The 22,825-nt window shown below is 38.1% G+C and overlaps 1 protein-coding gene across 1 annotated transcript in view; it reads right to left on the reverse strand.

The window, feature by feature from the left end:
• Positions 1 to 982: 982 nt before the first annotated feature.
• The window catches only part of LOC102013799 (chromosome unknown open reading frame, human C21orf91), a 31,067-nt gene continuing 9,224 nt past the window's right edge, over positions 983 to 22,825 (reverse strand). Inside the window, exons 3-5 of the mRNA XM_005375581.2 lie at positions 4,029 to 4,562; positions 2,745 to 2,807; positions 983 to 1,301 (exon numbers count right to left, since the gene is read on the reverse strand). Of these exons, the coding sequence (XP_005375638.1) occupies positions 1,153 to 1,301; positions 2,745 to 2,807; positions 4,029 to 4,562 (746 nt within the window). The 3' untranslated portion in view covers positions 983 to 1,152. The remainder of the gene's footprint in view (positions 1,302 to 2,744; positions 2,808 to 4,028; positions 4,563 to 22,825) is intronic.

Consider the following 22,825-nt stretch of genomic DNA (forward strand, 5'->3'; position numbering starts at 1 on the left):
TTAATTAAAAAAATCTTCAGAAACGTAACAGGCCACTTATTCTTTTAAACATGGCCTTATTTTGTTGAATTAGGAGTTTTGTTTTTCTTATGTCAAGGAATTTTCTCATTCCCTATAAAGTTTAGAAAAATATAATGCTTTTGTTGAAGAAGAAAACAGAATTTGGACAGTTTAAGGATTTTTGAAACTTTATCCCAAAGTGGCACAAAGAATAATTTTAATTTTTTTCAAAAACAGAACATTTTCTTTTTTGGGGGGAGGGGCAACATTTTCAATTAGAAGGTAAGCTACATTTGACTTGAAAGTGAGGCTTGACTTACTCTGTCCAAATTCTAACACATGAAAGTAATAATAAATGTAATGGAAGAGGCTATCATTTTTACGGAGATAAACTGACATACAAAAATTAGTACTCTCACCTTAAACTCAGAAACACTTTTGTTAGAAAACAATAATGTATTCTATTTAGTTGAATACTTGCTTTAAAAAGTTAATTTCTCTTTCATAAACTTTTAGAGATTAAACAACTCAACTAGATAGATTTGTACTCCAAAATACATTTATCTTTGGAAAGCAAGATAAAAGTTATAAAAACACTCTATTAAGAGAATAAAATGCAGTGATCTGAAATATGGGTGGATATATTTACATATGAAAATGTAAATACTCAGAGTCATTCAAATACATTTATAAAGAGAATGAAAAGTACCTAAAATAGCATTTACATATAAAATTTTATATTAAAATACTGTTTATATTAAATATAAGGTGATACTATGAATTCCACTTCCCTCTTAAAAACTATCTTTACTAGTTCAGACTAATAGGAGTTTGTTAAACTATTGTTTTGACAGGTGAATTACATGAAAATATTCATAAAATCACACTGTAAGTAGTCATGTGTGGTAAGTTAGGGAAGGGACATTTAGTAATTATGGTGAAAAGATTCCCAACATGAAGTCAAACGATTAACACTATACAATCGGAGTATAATGATCTGCTTTATTAGACAAAGATGTTGAATACTGCCTTATGCTCTGCAAGCTTTATGACCCTAAAATACTGGACCATACCTTGCCTCACACTCTGGCGTGTGCACGCTTAGCAGACCAGGGAAGGGCACAGAGCATGCGAAGTGCGTGTAAATTTAGTTCAGCTGCTCATCCCTGCTCGTCCTACTTGCAGGCATGGTAACTTGGAACAGTTCCTGAGAAGCTGTTCAATGGCAATATGACGGACATGGAGCTGCGATTTCAAAGAATCTTTTTCTTGCACTTGATGTGTTAACTCTTCAAAAACTTCTGTAAAATTTAAAAAGCATTTCATTTTTAGTACAAGAAAGCTAATCCTTGATTTACATTTTAAGTAAATATGAGTACTCTTAACTGAATGCACTGGGTGAATTTTAGGAACTGATCAGATACCAAGCAAACAGCTGATTTCTCCTCAAGGCCTGTGTGGTATTCCTTCAACGCCTCTGTATTTCACAGAGCTCTACAGGACTACAGTATCGTTCTTCTCCATCAGGTGAAAGCAACGATTACGGACATACAAAGCAGAAACCCTCCTTTCTGCTAAAATGGAGCCACTTTCAAATAGAATTTAAGTAGGTTTATTCAGTATGTAATATGACTTATGGACAAGAAATACCTATTAGCATCCAGGTCTGGATACTCTTCTGAGAGGCTGAGGAATCTAATCACCTGGATTTTCAGATCCTTGCTCCTACTATGACAGTCTTCAGGCATGACTTTCAGTTTTGGTTTCTTTTTGTATGTAAGACTGAAGTTAGTAAACACTTTACTTACAGAGTTACTCAGGGATTAAATGACAGCATATTTGTGAGGTGCACACATAAATACTAGATAAGCATGAGCTGCTATTGCTATTACTATTATTATTTCCATTATTCTCAAAGACTGTGGTTAAGAAAGATTACTAGCTTTACAGTTAATCAGGGGTTAGAATCCCTGGCTGTTACTGACTGAATGAACCATCTTTACAAGTAAAGTTTCTGAAGTGCAATTTCCTCACCTAAGTGGGAATAAACTGTAAAGAAAAGGAAAGGAAACAATTAGTGAATCTGGACAATAACTGTTAACACAGTAGCGTCATATTTGATGTTAAGGAATTAATAGTAGCTTTTTAAAAGGGTGTGATATTAAGATTGTAATTGCAATTTAAAAGATACCTTTCAGAGACAATTGAGATATATTTATGGACCAAACAGTCAGTTACCTGGGATCTGTTTCAAAATAATTCATACTGGGGTCAGGGATGGGATGAAGGGAGTGGCTCCAGGTAAAGAGAGAGAAAAAATTAGCTATGCTTTTGGGTAACAGCTGAAGCTGGGGAAAGTGGATCAAAGGGTTCATATACTAGTCCCACTGCTTTTCTATGTTCATTATTAAAAATAAAAAGGGACAGAATAAGCCAGGACTAATACTACCCTCCTTAAAGAACTGCCAGGGAGCTCGTCTCCACAGAGCCCTGCACAGGTGTGCACAGTAAAATCTAAGAAGTAGAGAGCAACTCTAGTCTCCACTTTCACTTAAGGAAGAAAGACATTTTTCTACTGCAATTCATGAAGGGACTGTTCTCTTCTTCCTTTTGCTCTGGGAACTAAGAGGTTCAAATATACAATTTTCAAGTTTAAACTCTGCTGAAGCTAATGATGTCCTGTCGTAGGAGATTTTCTGTATCAAAATTTGCACGTTAAAAAACGCTCAAGACTAATTCATTACCCTGGATTTGCTGTCGAAGCTTCATATTCAGTTGTTTTACCTCATCAAGCGTCATTGAATTCACTGCAACATGAAAATATATTCATTGTTACCACAATAATCTGGGAAAATAAGCTGCCTGCTGTAATAGCCTATTAAAACAAGCTGCAGTTATCTGCCAGTACAACATTAAGTAGTACTTCAGTATTCATTCATGAACTCTCAGTGTGAAGTTTTCAAATCTTGACATACCCCGCCTCCCCCAGTAAGAACATATTTTACATCACTATCACTTATACCAACTTCAACCTGAAGCAAAACTTTCATCAAAAAATAGCAGTATGTTTGTTGGTTTCTGATTATTTCCCATCCTATTTCAGGATTTAAAAACTGCTAAGCACTAGCCATCAAGCTGATTTGACCAAGCACTACACATTTTATGACCTGCACTCTGAAAACACTACCTAACGTACTATGGAAATTGTGTAAAAGTCATTTGTTCATCCAGTGATGCAACCTTAGATAACTCATATGTACAATCAAGTTGTATGAAAGATAGTCAAAAATCCCTTCTGGGCCTAAAATAATTTCATTTAAAGTCAATTACAAGACAGGCGTGGTGGCACACACCTGTAAACCCAGCACTCGGGAGGCTGAGGCAGGACTGCTGTGAGTTTGAGGCCAGCTTGGGCTACAAAGTGAGTTCAAGGCCAACCTGAACTGCATGTGAAACCCTGTCTCAAAAATTCAAAAAAAAAAAAAAAAAAAAGTCAATTATAATTATCTGACTCTCTGTAAATTTTTACAGAGGTAGAAATAGACAAAATGAGCCACTTTTTAAAATTTTAAATAAATGTACACAATACCTTTTAGCCCTTAATAAAATGTCTGATTTTTGCTTTTAAATGGCACCCCCAGTCAATCAGTCCTGTAGGGATTATCAACGTAATAATGAATATCACAGTCAGTAGCTGAAGCTGAACTAAACTATCTGAACTCTGAACTGCTTATTCAATAGTGATTCCATTCACTTTCAATCACTTAAAATAGCAAAACAAGTGATAGGAGTGCTCAACTTCAATGTGTGGGACATACTGAAGAGTATTCCAGACAATGCCTAGTTTTAAGACCTCTCGTTTTTGTGAAGGTGAATCTATCATTTAAATAATGTATTTAACAAATCTGATTCTACATCAAAATTCTTGACATACTTACACATATAAAAAAATATAAAAATCATCTCATTATCCAAAAAAACCAAGATAAAAACCACACATATTTTACCTTTCTTCCCGTTTTACTTACATTCCTCTCTGCTATAATGCAGAGTCTGAGTCTGGACATCGGCTTCTGGGCAGAAGGCGGCCTCTTCTTTCTGTGCCTGGCTGTGACTGTGAGGCCACAAAACACTGTCATGGCATAGCGTAGAACCTGGACCTTGTAACATAGCAAGCCCAAAGTCTGCATTTTCTCTCTGCTCCAAAACTCCTTGTGTACAGTTTGAGATGCCACCAGTACTTCCATCTATCCATCTTGCAGAGTACTTTGGTACTTGAGAGTCAAACTGTGGGAGTAATTTCTTATCTGGCTTATGCTTGAAATTAAACAGGTGATTCTGGGGGCTTTTAGAACACTCGGAATCTGAGTCCAGATCTTTATTTTGTGCATACTGTACAATCCAGTTTATCTTCTTACTCAAAATAGTTTTAACTCCTTCATAAGTACTTTTGGAAAGCTTGGATCGAGGACAATCTTGATTTGCAATTAAATGGTATTTTTCAAAACAGTCTTTATGGCCCCTTAATGACTTGGTGTGCAATAGATTAGATTTTGGTACTCCTATGGGAGAAAAGTAAGAAAAGACTTAAAATTTTACATTATTTTCTAAGTTGCTTTAAGAATATATAAATCTTGATAAAACAACTTTTGATAGTCCTTGATAGAGGCAAAATACTAAAGAACAATGACATTAATAATCTTAAAAGGTGGCCTAATAATTTGTGCTTCAATTTAACTATATGCATAGTAATATTCTTACATTTAGCAAAGAATTTCTGAGAACAGTGATTCAATCATAATCTTAGTCTAGACATACCATTGCATTCAATAGGAAAAAATCCTACTGAGACCAAGCACAGTGACACATGATACCCATAATCCCAGCAACCTGGAGGCTGAGGCAGAAGGACTGTGAGTTTCAAGGTTAGACTAGACACCTTAGCAAGACTCTGTCTCAAAAAAATTTTAAAATCCAAAAAGGGTTGGAAATATAGGTCTGTGCAAGACAGTGGGTTTACCCTTGCGAGGAAAGGCTCAGCTGGAGACTGACCACATATTTGGGGCTAGAGTAAAGCCAGCCCCGAGAACATGAAGCGCCAGAAATGAGCTATATAAAGTCTTTGGGACTAGAGCAAGGCCAGTCCAGCAGGTGTCCAACCTTGGTGTTTCACCCTGTTAACTGCAGCACAGACAGCTCTGAGAATGTTTCACTTTCAGTGTTCTCAGCACAACACTGAGAATTGGTATTGTCAGCTCTGTCACACACTTCCCCCCTTTTTATTGTGTATAATTAAAGACATAGACCGTGCTGGGTTGCCTCTTCATCAGAGGTCAGGTTCCACCTTGTCCCAGCTTTCCTTTTATTATGTGTCTAATTTTTTCTTCATCTCCTGTCACCCGCTCTCAGGACCCCACTGGCTGCATGGGTTGCAGCAACCCCGAAAATACTGAATCCAGCAAGTTACCCTTACAGATTCTTGGCCTTTAAATGAGTGTTTATGGTACAAATCATCTTGAAATAAACACTTAGAAAATTTCTTCTATAAGGCTCAATAACAGAAATGCTCACTTTTTCTTCCTGAAGACGACACAGGTAAATCATGTCTAAATTACTCGTTTTATTTTTATTGAGGAGAGATAAACCAGAACTAGAAAATACATATTAAGACTTGAAAAGTTAATGAACTGCTTTCTCTTTAAAGAAATGTCTAACATTTTTCAAATTTCCATTTTTATATTACTAAAACCTTATCAAGATAATTTTATCTTCTAAGAGAGATTAATTATAATTATTACACAGCAGTAAATTCAATCTGTCAAGATAGTTTGACAGGCAGTTTAATTATTCTACTCACAAATATTCACCATATACCATAAATAATGGAAATATTTATATTGTACTTTTATAGCTTGCAATTTCTTAGCAGACCTTAAGTATAGTAAGTCATTTTTAAAAATGCACATTTTCAAATATTGTATTTCAAAATATAGAATACAATCATACATTTTATGAATTCGAGATATATTATTACCGCTAAGCAGCACTGCCTTTATACTGAATATATATCAGGGTTGTGGAGCTGAAAATGAAAGCCTGCCAGAACTGACAATCTCATCAGCTTGGCTTTGAAACTGGAGCTAGGGCTGGGGATTTAGCTCAGCGGCAAAGCGCCTGCCTGGCAAGCGCAAGGACATGAGTTCGGTTCCCGGTACCGGAGAAAAACAAAAAACAAAAAATAAAAAACGAAACTGGAGCTAAGTGTAGAGCCACTTAGGTGCTAGGTTTAAAATTTTTGACTTGACTCATCAGAAGAAATTATGTTCTGTATACATCCTTCAAAAACTGAAAAGTTACCTTTAAATGAGAGCACACTTCTTAAATACTAATATGTATGAGACCAACTGTTCTCATGTGGTATACTCAAATATTTGAGTGTCCTCTCCTTTAGTCTGTATGAAAGAAAATTCCTTAGCATACTAAAAAAGTTCTAGACTACAGAAAGCAACTTTTACTATTAAGCCTCAGTAAAAACTTCTTTCTATAATCAGACTGAGAACTTCTTTTTCTATTTTTCAAATGGGAAGAGGCGTAAGAGATGGATGAAGGAGTGAAAGAAGGGGAAATGGATCTTTAAAAGATAAGCAAAGAAAAAATGGAAATCCAGCTTTTTCAAATGGAAAGGGGATCGAGAGCTGGAGGGATGAGGGAGGGATGGAGAGGAAGGAGGCAGAGAGGAATTAATACATGTTAAGCACATGTACAAACTCCCCATATAAATGTAACCATTACCTACTGCAAACATGTACTAATAAAAGTACATAAATAAACATTTGTGGAGTTTTGGGTTTTTATACTCTGCAGCAGCTCTGCGCTTTGCTTTAATGACAGGTCAATAGAATAAAGGGATCCTTCAAAGTGAAAGATTTTCTTTTTTATTATCCAATGTTCCTTCTTCATGATTCATTTAACTTTTCTTTCTCCATAAATGATTTTGTTTAACCAGTAAAACCCGTAACTTAAGAATCAAGATAATCACAAGATAATATATAACTAAGTAATCTGTGAAAGGAACAGCAAATCACAGAACTACAATAGTCCACTTATCGTGAAAATATATGAACTGCAAAATAAATTTCAAGCCGGGCGTGGTGGCGCACACCTGTGATCCCAGCACTCGGGAGGCTGGGGCAGGAGGATTGTTTCGAGTTCGAGGCCAGCCTGGGCTACAAAGTGAGCTCAGGCCGGCCTGAAATGCATAGTGAGACCCTGTCTCAGAAAGACAAAAATAAATAAATAAATTTATTTCAAATTATCGCAGACACTGAGAAAAATGTTCTCTTTATAAAAACATAGAAAGTGTCAAGCACAAGAAAGGCTCTGGATGCACATTCTGTATGGCTTTCTATTGCACATTCCCATCTCGCTGTCCCAACAGGCTCCTCAAACACGCTGTCTAAATGACACTCCTTGCTTCACCTCTCAAACCCGAGCCCTAATGAATCTGACACCACCAAATGCCTAAGGACAAAACCTGGGTGTCTTTTTTTTTGTTGTTTGGAGATAAGGTCTAGATCTTGCTATGTAGTTGTCTTGGTTACTTTTCTCTCGTTGCTGAGACAAAATACCCAACACCCAAAATGAAGGAAGGAAAGGTTTATTTAGCTTACAGTCCATACTAGGCTGGCTCCATGGCAGAAGATAGCAAAACAACAAGAGCAAAGGGGGCAATGGCAGCCGAACAGCAAACAGCCAGAGCAAACCGGAGGAATGGCGGCAAGCAGCTTCTTTTCCCTCCCTTACATTGTAAACAGGCCACCCCCACCTAAGGGGCGTGTAGCTCTCACATAATCTCCATGCCCTCCTCTGCAACAGGCTCAGGATATATACAAAGTAAGTATCCTGCCTTCCTGCTGAGTTACTTAGCCAAACCTCTAGACTCCCCAAGTTGACACAATGTATCAACCATAACAGTAGTTAAGGCTGGGCTTGAAGTCACTATGTATTTCAGGGTAGCCTCAAACTGACAGCAATCCTCCTGCCTCAGCTTCCTGAGTGCTGGGATTACAGGCACAAGCCATGATGCCCAGCCTGAGTGTCCTTCTTAAAGAAACTTGAAAGTTCCTCTCTCCCCCAAACTCAGATGTTTTGCTGTGCATCTGTAGATTTTTTTTCTTCCACAAAATCGAGAAAGTATTTTTTAAATCCTTCTGCTTTGTTCCATAACCACTCCCACTGCAAATCTGATCATTATCATCTCCTAACTAGTTCTTACTTCTCTGAGAAGCTTTTTCTAACCAATACTGCTGGGTCATTTATCACACTCGACTTTATAATGGACTCCTTTTTTTTTTATAATGGACTCTTTATCAGCTTTTATTTCTTGCTAGGTTACTGTGAAAAAAGGGACCAATGCTACCTTACTCATATGCATTCTCAGTGTCATGGTGTCTGTCACATAGCAGGTACTCAAGTAGTCAAAGGGAGAGGGAAAAATTTAAAGTATATTTAAAATAAACCCAAACACACACTACCACCTATTTGTGGTCTACTGCAATGCACTTTTGCCCATCTGCCGAGAGACCCGCGTCATGCAGTGCTGCGAGGCTGCTTGGAGAATTAAGAGCATCTTTCAGTGCAGTCACTATCTTATTCAGCCTAATGGGTTCGTCTAAGGGAATGATGACTGGTAATAATACAGAAATAGCATTCCTGCGGCATGATTCACTCTGTCAATAAAATCATAAACTTCTGCTTCATTCTATATTTTTAAATAGAAAGGTACACATAATAAATACACAGAGGGCTATCTTAGGTAAACTGTAGCTCCATTTCAGAGGTGTACCTCTTCTTTTGCTATCAATTACACTAAATACTTAAAAAGACTTAATTTTAAATTCAATTTGAAAATATTTGTTTCATAACTTTAAAAATCCCATGCAGTAGCAAACAAAATTAAAAATTTGAAAAAGCCATCAACTACTTCATATAACTGAACAAATTACTTTTTAATCTAGAAAAGAATTTGAGTACCTCACTTAATTTATAACTGCAATATATGCGTCATTTTATAAACTCCAAATGATCCTCCTCCCCACTTTATCATTTCAAATTGATACGGGAAAAACAACCATTGCTATTATCAGAGATTATCAGTGAATTTCCCAAATGACTTTTCAATTTTAAATGCATTTACAAGTGTAAACAGCTCTGAGTACTAATTTGTTTCCTAAGCAGCTTTTGAGAGGGAATGAAGTTAAATGTAATTACATGATAAATCGACACTTTTGAGGAGCTGGGAGTTTTAAGAGATTTCAAGACCAGTTCAATGACTGTACTATAATTTCCTTGCTAATGAAAAATATAAGGGTCAGTGTAATTGATATCCTAATTTTAACGAGAACTTCCTTAAAACATGGCTCAAAGATGTCCACATCACTTTTTCTGTGATGAGGTCATTATTATTAGAGAACTGAAACCTTAATTGGCAACCATAATTGCTAATTTTTAAAAAATATGTTTCTTTTGTATACTTTCTTTTGAGGGGTACCAGGAATCAAACTCAGGACGTTTCACTTGCCAGGCAGGTGCTTGTGCTGCTGAGCTATATCTCCGGCCCAAAATACATTTCTTTTGGATAGAGGATATTTTAGAAATGTCTGCATTTCTGTATAAACTGTGATATTTTAAAATTTAAGCTGTTCCTATTCAACAATGTTCTTTATTTTTTCCCACATTTATCTATCACTCTTAAACATTTCATAACCCTTCCCACTAACCCATCTGGCATGATGTCCTCACATTTCTTTCGTTTTTTTATGTATGTACATGGTGCTAAAGGTTAAACCCAGAAGGTCTTATACATGCCGAACAAGCACTCTACAGCTGAGCTAGAGCCCCAACCCCACCACACTTCTACTCTCTAGGATAAACTGCTTTATGAAAGCTTGGTTAAATCCATAGAAGAGCAAAAGGTACTCAAATGTAGACTGGTATTTCTAGTTAGCAACTGGTGCTGCTCTTTTAAAACTGAGGTTATTTCTATCTTATATGTGATCTGCCTATTATAGTAATAAATTTTTCCCTAACAAAGATGGTATTCCAAACAATTTTTTCAATTTTTAATTGAAAAAAATAAAAGCCATAAATAACAAAACACTTACAGCTAGGCGTGGTGGTGCACACCTGTAATCCCAGTGTTGAGAGGATGTGGTAGGAGGATCCTTGTGAGTCTGAGGCTACTCTGGGCTACCTTGTGAGAGCTTGTCTCCAAAAAAAAAAAAAAAGTGCCACCACATATCACATTATCTTCTGCTTTTACCCGTAACCCCTGGAAAGAAGACTCTGTTTGTAATTTCATGGTACTAAAGTAAGCTATCTTTCCTTTCTGGTTCACCAGCTGGTTATGCCAAATAGGTCTGTCTACACTGATGCTGTGTAGCTTTATACTTCATATATACTAGACTTACACCATCTGACTGGCTTATATACGTTCAGTTGTTGTCAACTACATGTTTTTAATTTGATTACATATTCAATTTTCCAGTCAGAGGAAATAGTCCGAATACTTTGGTGTCCCATAGGTACAGCAAGTAAGACAACCAGTAGTTGAATATAAAGCTGTAATACACATGTATCGTATCAGTGAGGGGTTGGTAAGCAGTTCCAATTTTCAGCAGGATTAGAGAACTGGCAGGATAGATTTTCCAAGAGGTGAGTTTGAATGTTCTTTCTTTTTTTTTTTTTTTTTTTTTTGGTTTTTCTCCGGTACCGGGAACCGAACTCACGACCTTGCACTTGCCAGGCAGGTGCTTTTGCCGCTGAGCTAAGTCCCCAGCCCCTGAATGTTCTTTCTTAATGTTTAAATAGGACAAGAAAATTTAGTTAGGATTTAAGTTTCAGGTTAACATGCTGTGAAAAAATATTAAGCATACTGCCTGCAAATTATTCATGTCATACTTCTTTAAAATCTTTTTTATGAAGGCTTGTATTTTTTTCAGCCCAACTAACTTTTCAAAATTCAAGGTATGTTTCTCTTTCTGATGATCACAACCTTGGTTGCTAAGAAAAAGGACACAAGCACCCGTGTGTGTGTTGTCCATATTAATTAGTAATATTGTGCTTCTTTAAGTAAATGTTCACTGTAAAATTGGGAGGCTAGCCTAACAGTTGTATTAGCAAAGACCAAAAAGACAGAGGCTACTTCCTTGTTTCTGAGGAACAAGTAACAATTTCTGAAAAGAAAAGGAATGGAGGAAAAGCCTGGTCAGGCGAGACGACGCACCCACAGCTTGAAGGCTGTATCCGCATCACAGACAAGTTTTGTTTGGCCTCCACATGTCTTACAGAGAAAAAACAGATTTCCGTACAATTCTAAATTCTTAAATTTCTCTTAAAAACACAATCAGATTTGGCAGCGAGTGGCTTGTACTGGTGAGTAGCTATTATTGAAAACAGCACATGTTCCTCAATCAAAACAGTTCCTATTACCCCCGTAATAAATGCACATGTACCTGGGGCCTCACAGGCTCAGACGCTATGTCAGGTCACCCTGCACTGCATCATGACCACACACTGACGTAGGTCTGAAGTGCTGTACTGTGAACACTCAGTGTCTCACTGGCGCTTTGATACCTGACTTAACTAAATTATATGCATTTGATCAGCAAGCAGTGGCCAAGTCAAGATTCAAGAGAAGCTATTACCACCTTATAATTACTGACAGTCAGTGAGAGGATGCTCAGGTTGTCTATCCTGTCCTGCAACTGAAGGTGAGACATTAGATCAAACGCGGGCAGGCACAGATGGACAGGTGGAATACCTAGTTCCTTCCTAAACCCACACAGGGTAATCTCTTCTCCTTAGAAATTTTTATCACTTGCTCCTTGTGTGCCCAGGAGAACTGTGATAAAGGAGAGCCCCACGCATTTCCCCTTACGCATTTAGCTAACTCAAAAGCCACTTAGACAGCGGAACAGAGTCTACAATGTTCTAGGACCCAACACACTGTTTCAAAGTAGAAGGTAACTGCTTATCTCTGCACTGGTAGCAGATGGAATTGCTGGCAACCACACTAAGCCAACACAGATGGGTTCACCAACTCCATTTCGCACACTTGCGACTCACTGCCCTAAAGAAAGACATACACACAGGTGCTCTTTAGACAGCAGACTTCAGCTCAGGGATATTTATGCCATATTACCTTTGTGTGCGCTAAGGGAAGAAATAAGCAACTAATCAAATCAGCTTAATGCACTAAATTAATTGTAAGGGCTCATTGCAGGGAGGTAACAGTTCAGACAGAAACTACCAAAAGATAAACCTCAACCTCAAATAATCAAGAAAAACAAACTAGAACTAGATTCTTGTATTGATAGGATAAATTGCAAATGACTTGTCAAAAATAAAACAAAAACCCTCCCTCAGTGAATTCTACTTTTTCATTCTGACAGTTGGAGAGTGTTGGAAACACACCTACATAACAACTGTTTATTACTAAGAGGGTATATAAAATCACAATCCACACTCAGTTCTACTCCTGAATTTAGCTACCATTTTTTAAACAAAATGTCCAATAGAACTTTCTGTGACAATGGATGTATTTCTATATCTGAGCTAGCCAGTGTGTATCACCAAGCCACAAGTGGCTATTTAACATATTAAAAGTGGTTAATGGATCCAGGAACTACAGCTTTAATTTTAGTTAATTTAAATAACTACATTGTGGCTAAACTACTGAATTGGACAGAGCAGCCTGTCTAGAAATAATTAAGAGGAAAAAGACCACCTCCTTTTCTTTGGAAGCCTTTACTGACAGATTAACGGGATACTAAGCTCATAGCAGCTCAGAATACAAAAAGCTAACCTGGTTTTTTTTTGGTTCATTAAAATGTATCAAATTTAGACTACAATTTTTAAGTGACATAATTAAAGTTATACTATAAAGTATTTTAAGGCAATAATCCAACTAACCAGAGCAATAACACTATATGTTCTATTTTTTCATCATTTAGCTTTGATTTACTGATTTACTCTAAAAATTTTTGTGCATAAAGTCTTCATAACAGATTCCTAAGAAGCTGCTCAAATTAACTATAATATGAGTCAGCTTTAAATATCCACCTACATATGTCAAATGGAGACACTAACTTGCAGGAAAAACAGCATTATTTCTTAATGGTAAACAAGTTTAAAAAGACACATGTTACTAAAACAAAAGACAGCCTGAAAAAAATGCCTTCATAATAATAACCATATGAATCAAGGGCAAACCATTTCGACAACGTACATGTACTGATGGAAGCAAGAAATATGATCACTGTATGGACTCTTCGTCCTTCATCTCTTGAGCTATATGCCCAGTGAAGCTTCTAGAAACTGGTTTTCTTATAAAGAGAAACAAAATGAAGAGCTGACCCAAAACTACCTATAAAGTATTGGTTTTCACAACTTGATTTCTTCATATATATTTGAATCACTTATCCTAATGTCCTACTTAGGTATTCGTTGTTTTATAACAACACTTAATAAATAGATATATTAGCTAATACATTTAAGGCATTTATAATTCAATGACTACTTCAGCTAATAGTAAAAATTTTAAAGCAATACTGTTACTGATTAATCACCCTGCAAAAGGTGAAAACAGAAATAAACTGCAGTTTATTTAGGCTAATGCAAACTACATAAAAGTAATTATTTCAGCAAAACACATTCCTGTATTTTTTTTTTTTTTTTTTTTGGTTTTTCTCGGTACTGGGAACCGAACTCATGACCTTGTGCTTGCCAGGCAGGCGCTTTGCCGCTGAGCTAAATCCCCAGCCCCTTCCTGTATTTCTTTTATTGCTCCTATACACAAAGGCAAGGACAGCAATATGTATTTATACCTAGGAATCTGAATTCTACCTTAAATTGTGACTAACTTCTTCAAACACAGTGACTATTTGTCATAAATGCATCATAACAACTCTAGAACAGAAACAGTGGGGTTAGAAAACTAAGGTATGATATAGATTTTCCAGAGTGTAAGTTTTTTAAAGGATAAATTACATAGTATTTCAGCAGTAATAGAAGATAGTAAAAGAGTATAGGTTGAGACATGCCTTTGACCTTTTGTTATTCAAGGCAGAACACAATAGGAATTTAATCAGACTAACAAAGATCTCTAAAAACATTTTAGTCCTGATAAACCAGAAATAAGCTAAACAGTCATTAGCAGGATACTAGTTAAATTATGGTATAAGAGGATACAACCTTAAAAAAATTCATATGGTATCATTTTATGTAATCATATGAAAAAGATGTTTCTAAAGTATTTAATGAAAAAAGCTGGTTATTAAATGACATATATACATAATTTCATTTTTAATATAATTTACTCCTTCCTACATGCTATTGTGGAAAATTTAGAAATACAACATGCCAAAAATGGCAAAAGATCATTAAATAGGTGGGATTATAAATTTCTATATTCTTTTTAAAAATTTTGTTTTCTGTGTTCTATATTCTTTTTTGCTTCTTGTATTTTGATTGTCTTATTAATAGGTATACTTTGATTTCTCAATGGAAAAAGAAATCTACTTTGGTTTTTTTGTTTGTTTTTGGAATTGGGAATCGAACCCAGGACCTCACACTTGCCAGGCAGGGGGCGTGCTGCTGAGCTATATCCCTGGCAAGAAATCTATTTTGAGAAAAATAAAACTTTTAATTTTTTTTAAGTAGCAAAAATGTAAAACATCACAAAAATACTTACAAAGTGGTGCATCTGGGTTGAAGGAAAACTGTTCTTAATTCCAAGACAAACTAGGCGTGAGGTATTGTACTGTGTGTTCCAATGATGTAGGCAAAACAAAAAGGTCATACAACTTGAAAAGGTAAAAGATAAACATTCTTAAAGCATCCTAAACTTTTGAATTTACTGTGAGACTTTCTTTGATTAACAGTGTATCTAGCAAAGAAAAGTATTTAACCTTCAAATAAAAGCAGCTCCCTTTTTTCAAAGTAAAATCTGAACAGTAAAGTTTTATCTAGAAATCCTTGTTGGAGGTCCAAAGGATGCAAGGAGAATAGGGGAAAAGATGCTACGTGAACAAAATCATTATTGTTGTATTAAAGAAAAACAAAAATCCTAAAAGGCTCTTACTGGACTGCTGCTATGGGAGGGAACTGAGGAAAGCTAGGGCAGAAAAACCTATTGAAAACCACTAGAAGCCACTTCCTCAGTGTCCATAATACATTAAATTATTTGTTAAGGGAGAAACTATTCAATACATACCAACGAAAGCAATACTTTCAGAAATAGTGCATCTTTTCAGGTAAGATGAAAATAAGCCCTTCTATTTTTCTTTATATATTAACCTTATATATGATTTCTATATTTATCTTTTCTCATTTTCACAAGTCCTATGGTATAAAAATGTTCTCTGGCATTCGCTCATTTAATATACTCTAAAAGCTAAGCAGTGGCATAGGAGGAAGAGTAGTTTCAGGGAGAGGGAACTAGATAACCAAAGGGACAGAGGGAGGGGGGAATAAATGGTTTGTACAGCACATCCAGAGGGGTACTACAAGATAAAGGTGACCAGTTACGGTACTTCGTCATGAAATATCTTTTTTTTTAGTCTTTTTGAGACAGGGTCTCACTATGCAGTTCAGACTGGCCTGGAGCTCACTTTGTAACCCAGGCTGGTCTCAAACTTGCCATGATCCTCCTGCCTCAGCCTCCTGAGTTCTGGGATTACAGGTGTGCGCCACCACGCCCAGCTTAATGGAATAACTTATATGCCACATCAGACAGTCAGTTTAACATGAAGAAAGAGGCAAGGTATCATTGAAGAGTTCTAAAATGAATGGCACGAGCGGGTTTGTACTTTAAAGATCTCTGGGGAGTGCTGGGGAAGACCTGGAAGTGTGGGTACGTATGGAGAAGATTAAGCTTGTGAAAGCAGTAAAATTGTTCTTGAGATAATACAAGTAAAACAGAATAATGTCCTAGGTTAAGGGGCATCAGAAGGAGTAAGACCTAGAGAACAGATTGGAAAGAATCCACAAGACTCAGACACACATTTCATAAAAACAGTGGGCGTGAGAAAGTGAAAGGTGGCAACCCACAGTGCTAGCCCACACCAGTTTGCTTTTGCAAACTGGAAAACCTTTCCCTGCTATGGTGCACAGTTTGAAAAACAGAGCTCAAGCTAAATTTCAGCCCTACGCCATCAGGACACCTCAACAACTCTGTATGTTAACTCCTGAAGAACCCCGCCCATACATTACCTGTGTAAACATCCTATTTCTGTTTTTGTGATACTGAGAATTGAGCCCAGAGAGCCCTGAGCTGCATCCCCAGCCCTTTTGTACTTTAAGACAAGGTCTTGGTAAACTGCCCAAGTTGGCTCAGAACGTGCAATCTTCTCACCTCAGCCTCCTGAGTAGCTGAGACTGTAAGTGCATGCCTACATGTCTGGGAGAATCGCTGAAAGTCTTCTTAAAATGTTATTTCCTAAATTCAATTTTAGAACGTTTATGAATCAAAAATCTCTGGAAGATTAGGTCTAGAGTTCTAGGTAAACTAATAAAGGAAATATAAAATGCAAATATATATGGAAGCAAGGAGATACACTCAATTCAAGAAACTTAAATTCAAGACACTTATACAGTATCTATGGGGAGAAACTGAGCAGGAGGTTGGCTATAAAGGTATAGTGCTTAGAAGATTTGGACTGGTTATACAAGTTTGTGGGTTCCAGCTAACTTCACTAAGCTTGCGGAAGAGTATGACTTCAGTATGAGAAGATATGGAATTCAAAGACCCATTTACAATGGGCAGTGAACTCAGGCAACAGAAAACTGGGGAGAGAAAAGGGGCCAAAGCTACTTTATCACAGAACCCTGCAATCAAAGAAGTATTTCAAGAAAGAGGAAAATGTGAAATATCAGAGTTTGAAAACTCCCAAGAACATGAAAACAACATGCTGATATTTAACAAGTTACTTATGTTAGTTACTGTTCTCATTGCTGAGACAAAATATCCAACACCCGAAGTCGGAGGAAAGGTTTACTTTGGCTCACAGTTTATGGACGTTTCAGTCTATAACTGGTTGGTTTCAAGGCAGGGTGGCATGGCAAAGGAGCATCTCAGAGCAGAAGATCAGCAGCAGCAGCAGGAGCAGCAGCAATAAGCAACAAGTGAGAAGGGACCCTCCTCTGCCTCTTGTATCTTATCCAGCCTACCTGCCCTTAGGACTGGTAGCACTTACACCCAAGATGGGGCGCCCTTACTCCTACGCAGACCTATGCCAACCAATCAGTGGACTAATTTAGTAATCACACACCCTTAATCACACAGCATCATACAGTCTAGATTCAGCCACCCCTGAGAAAGCCCCACCTATGACCTCAGGAGGCTTTGGGGGTCATCTAGACACAGCCATAACACTTGGGAAAGTGAAAAAGCCTGACAAATTGTAAGACGCTGAAGAGTAACTTGGGAGGAGAGAAAACTTTGCTGCTTTTTCTTTCTTTGTTTTGTTCTGGGATTTCTTAAACTTTTATGAGTACACATCTACAGTAGGTTACATCTACTATAGGGAATTAGTGTATGTTTGTAACATCTTGATTCTTCTTCCCTTTCCCTCCACTCCATTTCTCCAGCATCAGATTCATTTATTTATCGGACCTTATAAAGCTAGTATCATACATACAGACTGAAAATTAGACTAACAGGCCAAAGAACATGCAAGATAATTGTACTAAGGTACATTTTTAGATAAATTGTCTACTGGATTATGACGATTATTTGCTTTTTTCCTATTACCTTTTATTATATATAGATAGATAGATCTATATATATAGTTTTCCACATAAGCAAGACCATGCATTATTTATGCTTGTGTATCTAAGTTATTTAACATTATGGTCTCCAGGTGCATTCGTTTTCTTACAAATGACTCATTTGTCCTTTACGGCACAGTAATATTCTATTGTGTAGAAATACCACAATTTCTATTGATGGACTTCACTGTTTCAAATTGTGCTGCTCTAAATATGAGTATGCATACATCACTGTGGTGTAATGTCTGTTTTGGAAAACGTACTTTCTGTATACGACATATTGTTGGGTTTTCTTTCTTGATCCATTCTGCCAGTCTGTGTCTTCTGACTGGGGAGCCGAGACCATTCACGGTGAGAGCTATGACTGAGAAGTACTGACTAACTCCTGTCACTGCATTATTTTCCTGTTGCTGAGTTCTTGTTTCTCCTTTTGCTAAGCTGCTCGTCCTTCCAGCTATCTTCATTCTTTTGACTTACTGACTTTGCTGGCTTCACTGCCTCTTTCTAGAATATCCTTGAGAATTATTTGAAATGCTGGTTTGGTGGTCATGAATTTCTGAGTTACTCCTTTCGTAGAAATACCTTATTTCTCCATCAATTTTAAAGGAAAATTTTGCAAGATACATTAAGTAGGGTTTGGAAGTTGTTACCTTCACTAGGAACACTTCACTCCAAGCCTTCCTGGCCTTTAGGGTTTATGTAGACAAGCCTGCTGAGAGTCTAATGGCTTTACAGTTTTTAAGGTTCTGTCCCTGAGATGGACCTCTAGAGATCTGACTAAAGTGTGGCATGGAGAGGTTCTCTTTTGGTCATGGCTATTCGGGTTTTATATCCTTCACTTATCTGTATGTTTATTTCTTTCCCTATACTTGGGAAGTTTTCTGCCATTATTTCTGTGAACAGGTTTTAATGCCATTTGTGCGGTCTTCTCATTTTTCATTAATTCCAATTATTCTTAGTCTTTTTTGCATCATCTAGTCGCTGTTTGATCCATTTTTCATTTTCTCATCCTGTTTTTAAGGCGTTGTTGAGTAACTGATTTTTGAAGGAATCACTGTCTTCTAGTTCTAAAATTCTGTCCTCACATGGTTTGTCCTGCTGCCCATACTTTCAGTATGATTTTTAACCTCCTGGACTTCTGACTGAAACCTTTTCATGGACTCTATTATTCTAAGGAGGAGAAGACAGTGGTATGAAGGATCTTACTGGGCAGTACAAGGATGTCTACAGAATAGGGTAAAGGTAGAATTAAAAACTGGCATCAAGTAGAAGATAAAACAAACAGGAAGAAAAAATTATATAGAAACTAAAAATAAAGACAGAAGTATTTGGGAGGAAAAAATGTAAGAGGGAGAAGAGGAGAAAATATAGAAATAAAAGAAAAAGATTAGAAGCAAGGCTAAAAGGACAAGGGAAGATTACCCAAGCCTCAGAAACTGGTAAATAAGACAGGAGGGAAGGAAAAAAGGAAAATAAAAACAACAAAACAATGCTTAACATTCAAAAAACACAAAATTATTTAAAAAAAAAAAAAAACCTAACGAAAAAACAAGAACAAAAGGAAAATACCCTGTGGTTTTGAGCCTGTGGTTATCTTCTGGAGTCTAGTTTTTGTGGCAGTGTTCACGTTAAGATGTGTTCCTGCTCTCTCTGGTAGAAAAAGGAGGCAGAATCCAGATCCGGGGGGCTGGGGATTTAGCTCAGTGGCAAAGCGCCTGCCTGGCAAGTGCAAGGTCGTGAGTTCGGTTCCCGGTACCGGAGAAAAACCAAAAAACCAAAAAAAAAAAAAAAAACAAAAAACAGAATCCAGATCCATGCTGGATAACCCCCACCAAGCTGGCAGTAGGACTGGAGCAAGGTACTGCCCCAGGGCTCTCAAATCCACAGAAATTCATCTGAACCTGGCCTCTGGTCCTGTGGATGGGCCTGGGTTGTTTAGCTTGTAGAACTCTCAGTCTCTTACCAGCTCGACCACGGCTCCCTGGCCATGGACATCTGTGTCTCTCACCCAGTCATTTGGGAGTTTAACACTGGCAGCCTCGAGATGAAGCCTACACCCAGCTGCTCTGAGTCCCAGGTCGGCTGGCCCCTCACCAGACCAGCTCTGACCAACCACTCTCTCCAGGGAATATGGCAGACACTTGGAGTGAGCCACTCACCAGCTATGGTAGTGCAGTGCCCACTGCTCCATTCCACTGGTGCGTTCTCCCTAAGGGCCTCTGCAGTTGCCCGTTTTCACTGTGTCTCTGTGGATTTAATCTTCCTTTCTCACAACCACAAGCTGGGGAAGGACAGATGGCCCCTTCCTTTTTCTGCACTGCGGTCTGTCTCATCAATTCTCCACAGGCTCCAATTTTCCTTTCACTTTCTTCCTCTTTTTCTTCCCCAAGCTGCTATTTTCCAGTGTCTGGATTCTGAATCCTGGAGAGGCTGATTTGTTGCTGTTTACTGCTGTGCCATCTTTGTGCACCTTTCCATAGGCCCCTAGCAAGCAGAACTCACACAAGGTGGCCGAGCCAGCTGCGGCGTCCTCAGCAATATGCTCAGGATGTGTATTTCGGTGCCATGACAAAGCTCTTTCAAGAATACAGGTTCAAGGGGAAGAAAAGGAAAGTGTTTTTCCATCTTTTAAAAATAGGAGCCACGAGCAGTCTTACCATTATCATCTTTTGGCCAATCTGCTGGATTACACAGAAGATTCTGGCAGACTATTGTTTACTTAGATTATAACCTACAGGGGACTATATCACACCGCCCTCTGGGGTCATCAGAAACGGGGATTTTTGGGTATTCCACAGAACGTGCATCCGTTAAACAAAATCATGGAGACAAATTTAAAAGTTAGCCATCTTTTAGGACTCAAATCTTGTTCCTTGCCCAAGTACTCACATTTGTATAGTTCATTTCTAATTTTGCCTAAAAGTTACTTATTTTTTTCCCAAATTCCACCAAATTTTCTCTGGAAAAAGAAAGGTTTAAAACAGCTGGGCTTTTCACAAGCAGACCCTGCTTAGCACTTCTGACATCAGCAGTTCTGAACTTGGTAAACAAACCACTCGTTTTTCTTATTTACCAAGCTGGAGTAACATGACACCTGTCTCACACAGCCATACTCAATACTAAATGAAATAAAGCACTGAAAGGAACAGCGCTCCCTCCGCTCTGCACCCCGTCCTCCCCGCTCTGCTCCCCCTGTCCTCTCCGCAGTCTCCCGCCTCTCCTGCTGTCCCCTGCTCAGCTCCTTTCCCTCTTCACTGGCTTCTTACCCGCCCCTTCTCTCCTGCCTCTCCACCCCTCCTTCTCTATCTCCAACCACACCATCTTCCCTCCGCCCTCTCCCTCCTTCCCTATCTGTTCGCGCTCTCCTCCCACTCTCCTCTCTCCTTTCCTCTCCCCTCTGTGCTTTCTCCTCTCTCCTCCGTCTATCTTCCTTCTCCTGTCCTCTCCTCAGTCCACTTGCTCTCCCACCGCTCCTGTCTTTTCTCCTCTGTTCTCTGCACTGTTTCCTCACTGTCCTCTCTGTTGCCTTTCTTCTAGGGCCAGGGATTATAGCTCAGCGGCACAAGAGCCTGCCTGGCAAGTGCAAGGTCCTGAGTTCAATGCCCTGTACCTAAAAAACCAAAAAACCTTTCTTCTCTTTTCTTTCCACTGTCTCTCTCAGTTCTTTCTCCTTTCTCCCTTCTCTTCTCTCTCCCCTCTTTCCTCTCTAAACAAACAAACATAGTGCAAAATACTTGGAAAACAATACCCACTACAATTCGGTCAAGACACTTATGTAAAAGTATAAATCCCTTAAGTGTGTTTTGTTTTTTTTTTTTTTGGTTTTGTTTTTTCTCCGGTACCGGGAACCGAACTCACGACCTTGCGCTTGCCAGGCAGGCGCTTTGCCGCTGAGCTAAATTCCCAGCCCCTTAAATCCCTTAAGTGTGTACTGAACGACAGTCGGGCCAGCTTCTCTCAACTGAGGGGCGACACTCTGTCTCCTCTGACATAGATGTATCTTTGTCTCCTTTCTTCACAGGCTACTGTTGTTTGTATATAACAGAAAAATTAGTCTTTAATCTGGGCTACTGATTTCTTTTTGTCAGTTCTCCAGGAAAAGTTACAAATCATTTCTATCATGAAAACTGTACCCTTTATCAAGAATAATTCTCTCCTAAATGCCGGGCGTGGTGGCTCACGCCTATAATCCTAGCACTCAGGAGGCTGAGGCAGGAGGATCCTTGCGAGTTTGAGACCAGCCTGGGCTACAAAGTGAGCTGAAGGCCAGCCTGAACTGCACAGTGAGACCGTGTCTCAAAAAGACAAAAAAAAAAAAGAATAATTCTTGCCTATCAAAGACTTCAATTTAGATTTAATCTGTTTTCATGTATCTCGTAAGACAACTTTCATTATTTTCAGAATGTTAAGATGAATGAACTAGGATTTTGAGCTGCAACATCACCTTTATTAGACTAAATCTTTTATAGCTATGATATATTAACCAATCTGTTTGAGGTTGTATATTCTGACTACTTATTTTCAACTTTAAATCGGTGTCTTAAAGGAGGTATTTTTATTACTGATTTAACACGTTCATGATGGGGCAGTACATGCACGACTCTCCCACCAGTGGCTTGCACGACCCAATGAGGACTGTCCTACACTGCTGGATGGGACAGTCACACGTGTACCACCATTGGTACAAGCCAGTGGGAATGTGTTGAGCAGCATTCAGGATCATCAAGGTCATCACTCTGAGCATTTACTACTCTAGCAAGGTGTCAAACTTGTTACAGTATATCAAATAAAGAAAGAAACTCATTCTAAAGACAGCCCTGTCAAAATTATTTGCCCTATTTCTGAGAAAAGAAACTTTTTAAAAAATGTGAAACTAGATTCACTTAACCTGCTGGAAGACAAGATAGGTAAAATTCTTGAATTCTTAGGCATAGGCAAGGACATCTTAAACAGAACCCAGCTTGCAAAGGAAATAGTTCTAAGGATCAATAAATGG

The sequence above is a fragment of the Chinchilla lanigera genome, unplaced genomic scaffold, assembly GCF_000276665.1.
Source record: "Chinchilla lanigera isolate Chin_1 unplaced genomic scaffold, ChiLan1.0 scaffold00006, whole genome shotgun sequence".
In the NCBI taxonomy this organism is placed as follows: Eukaryota; Metazoa; Chordata; class Mammalia; order Rodentia; family Chinchillidae; genus Chinchilla; species Chinchilla lanigera.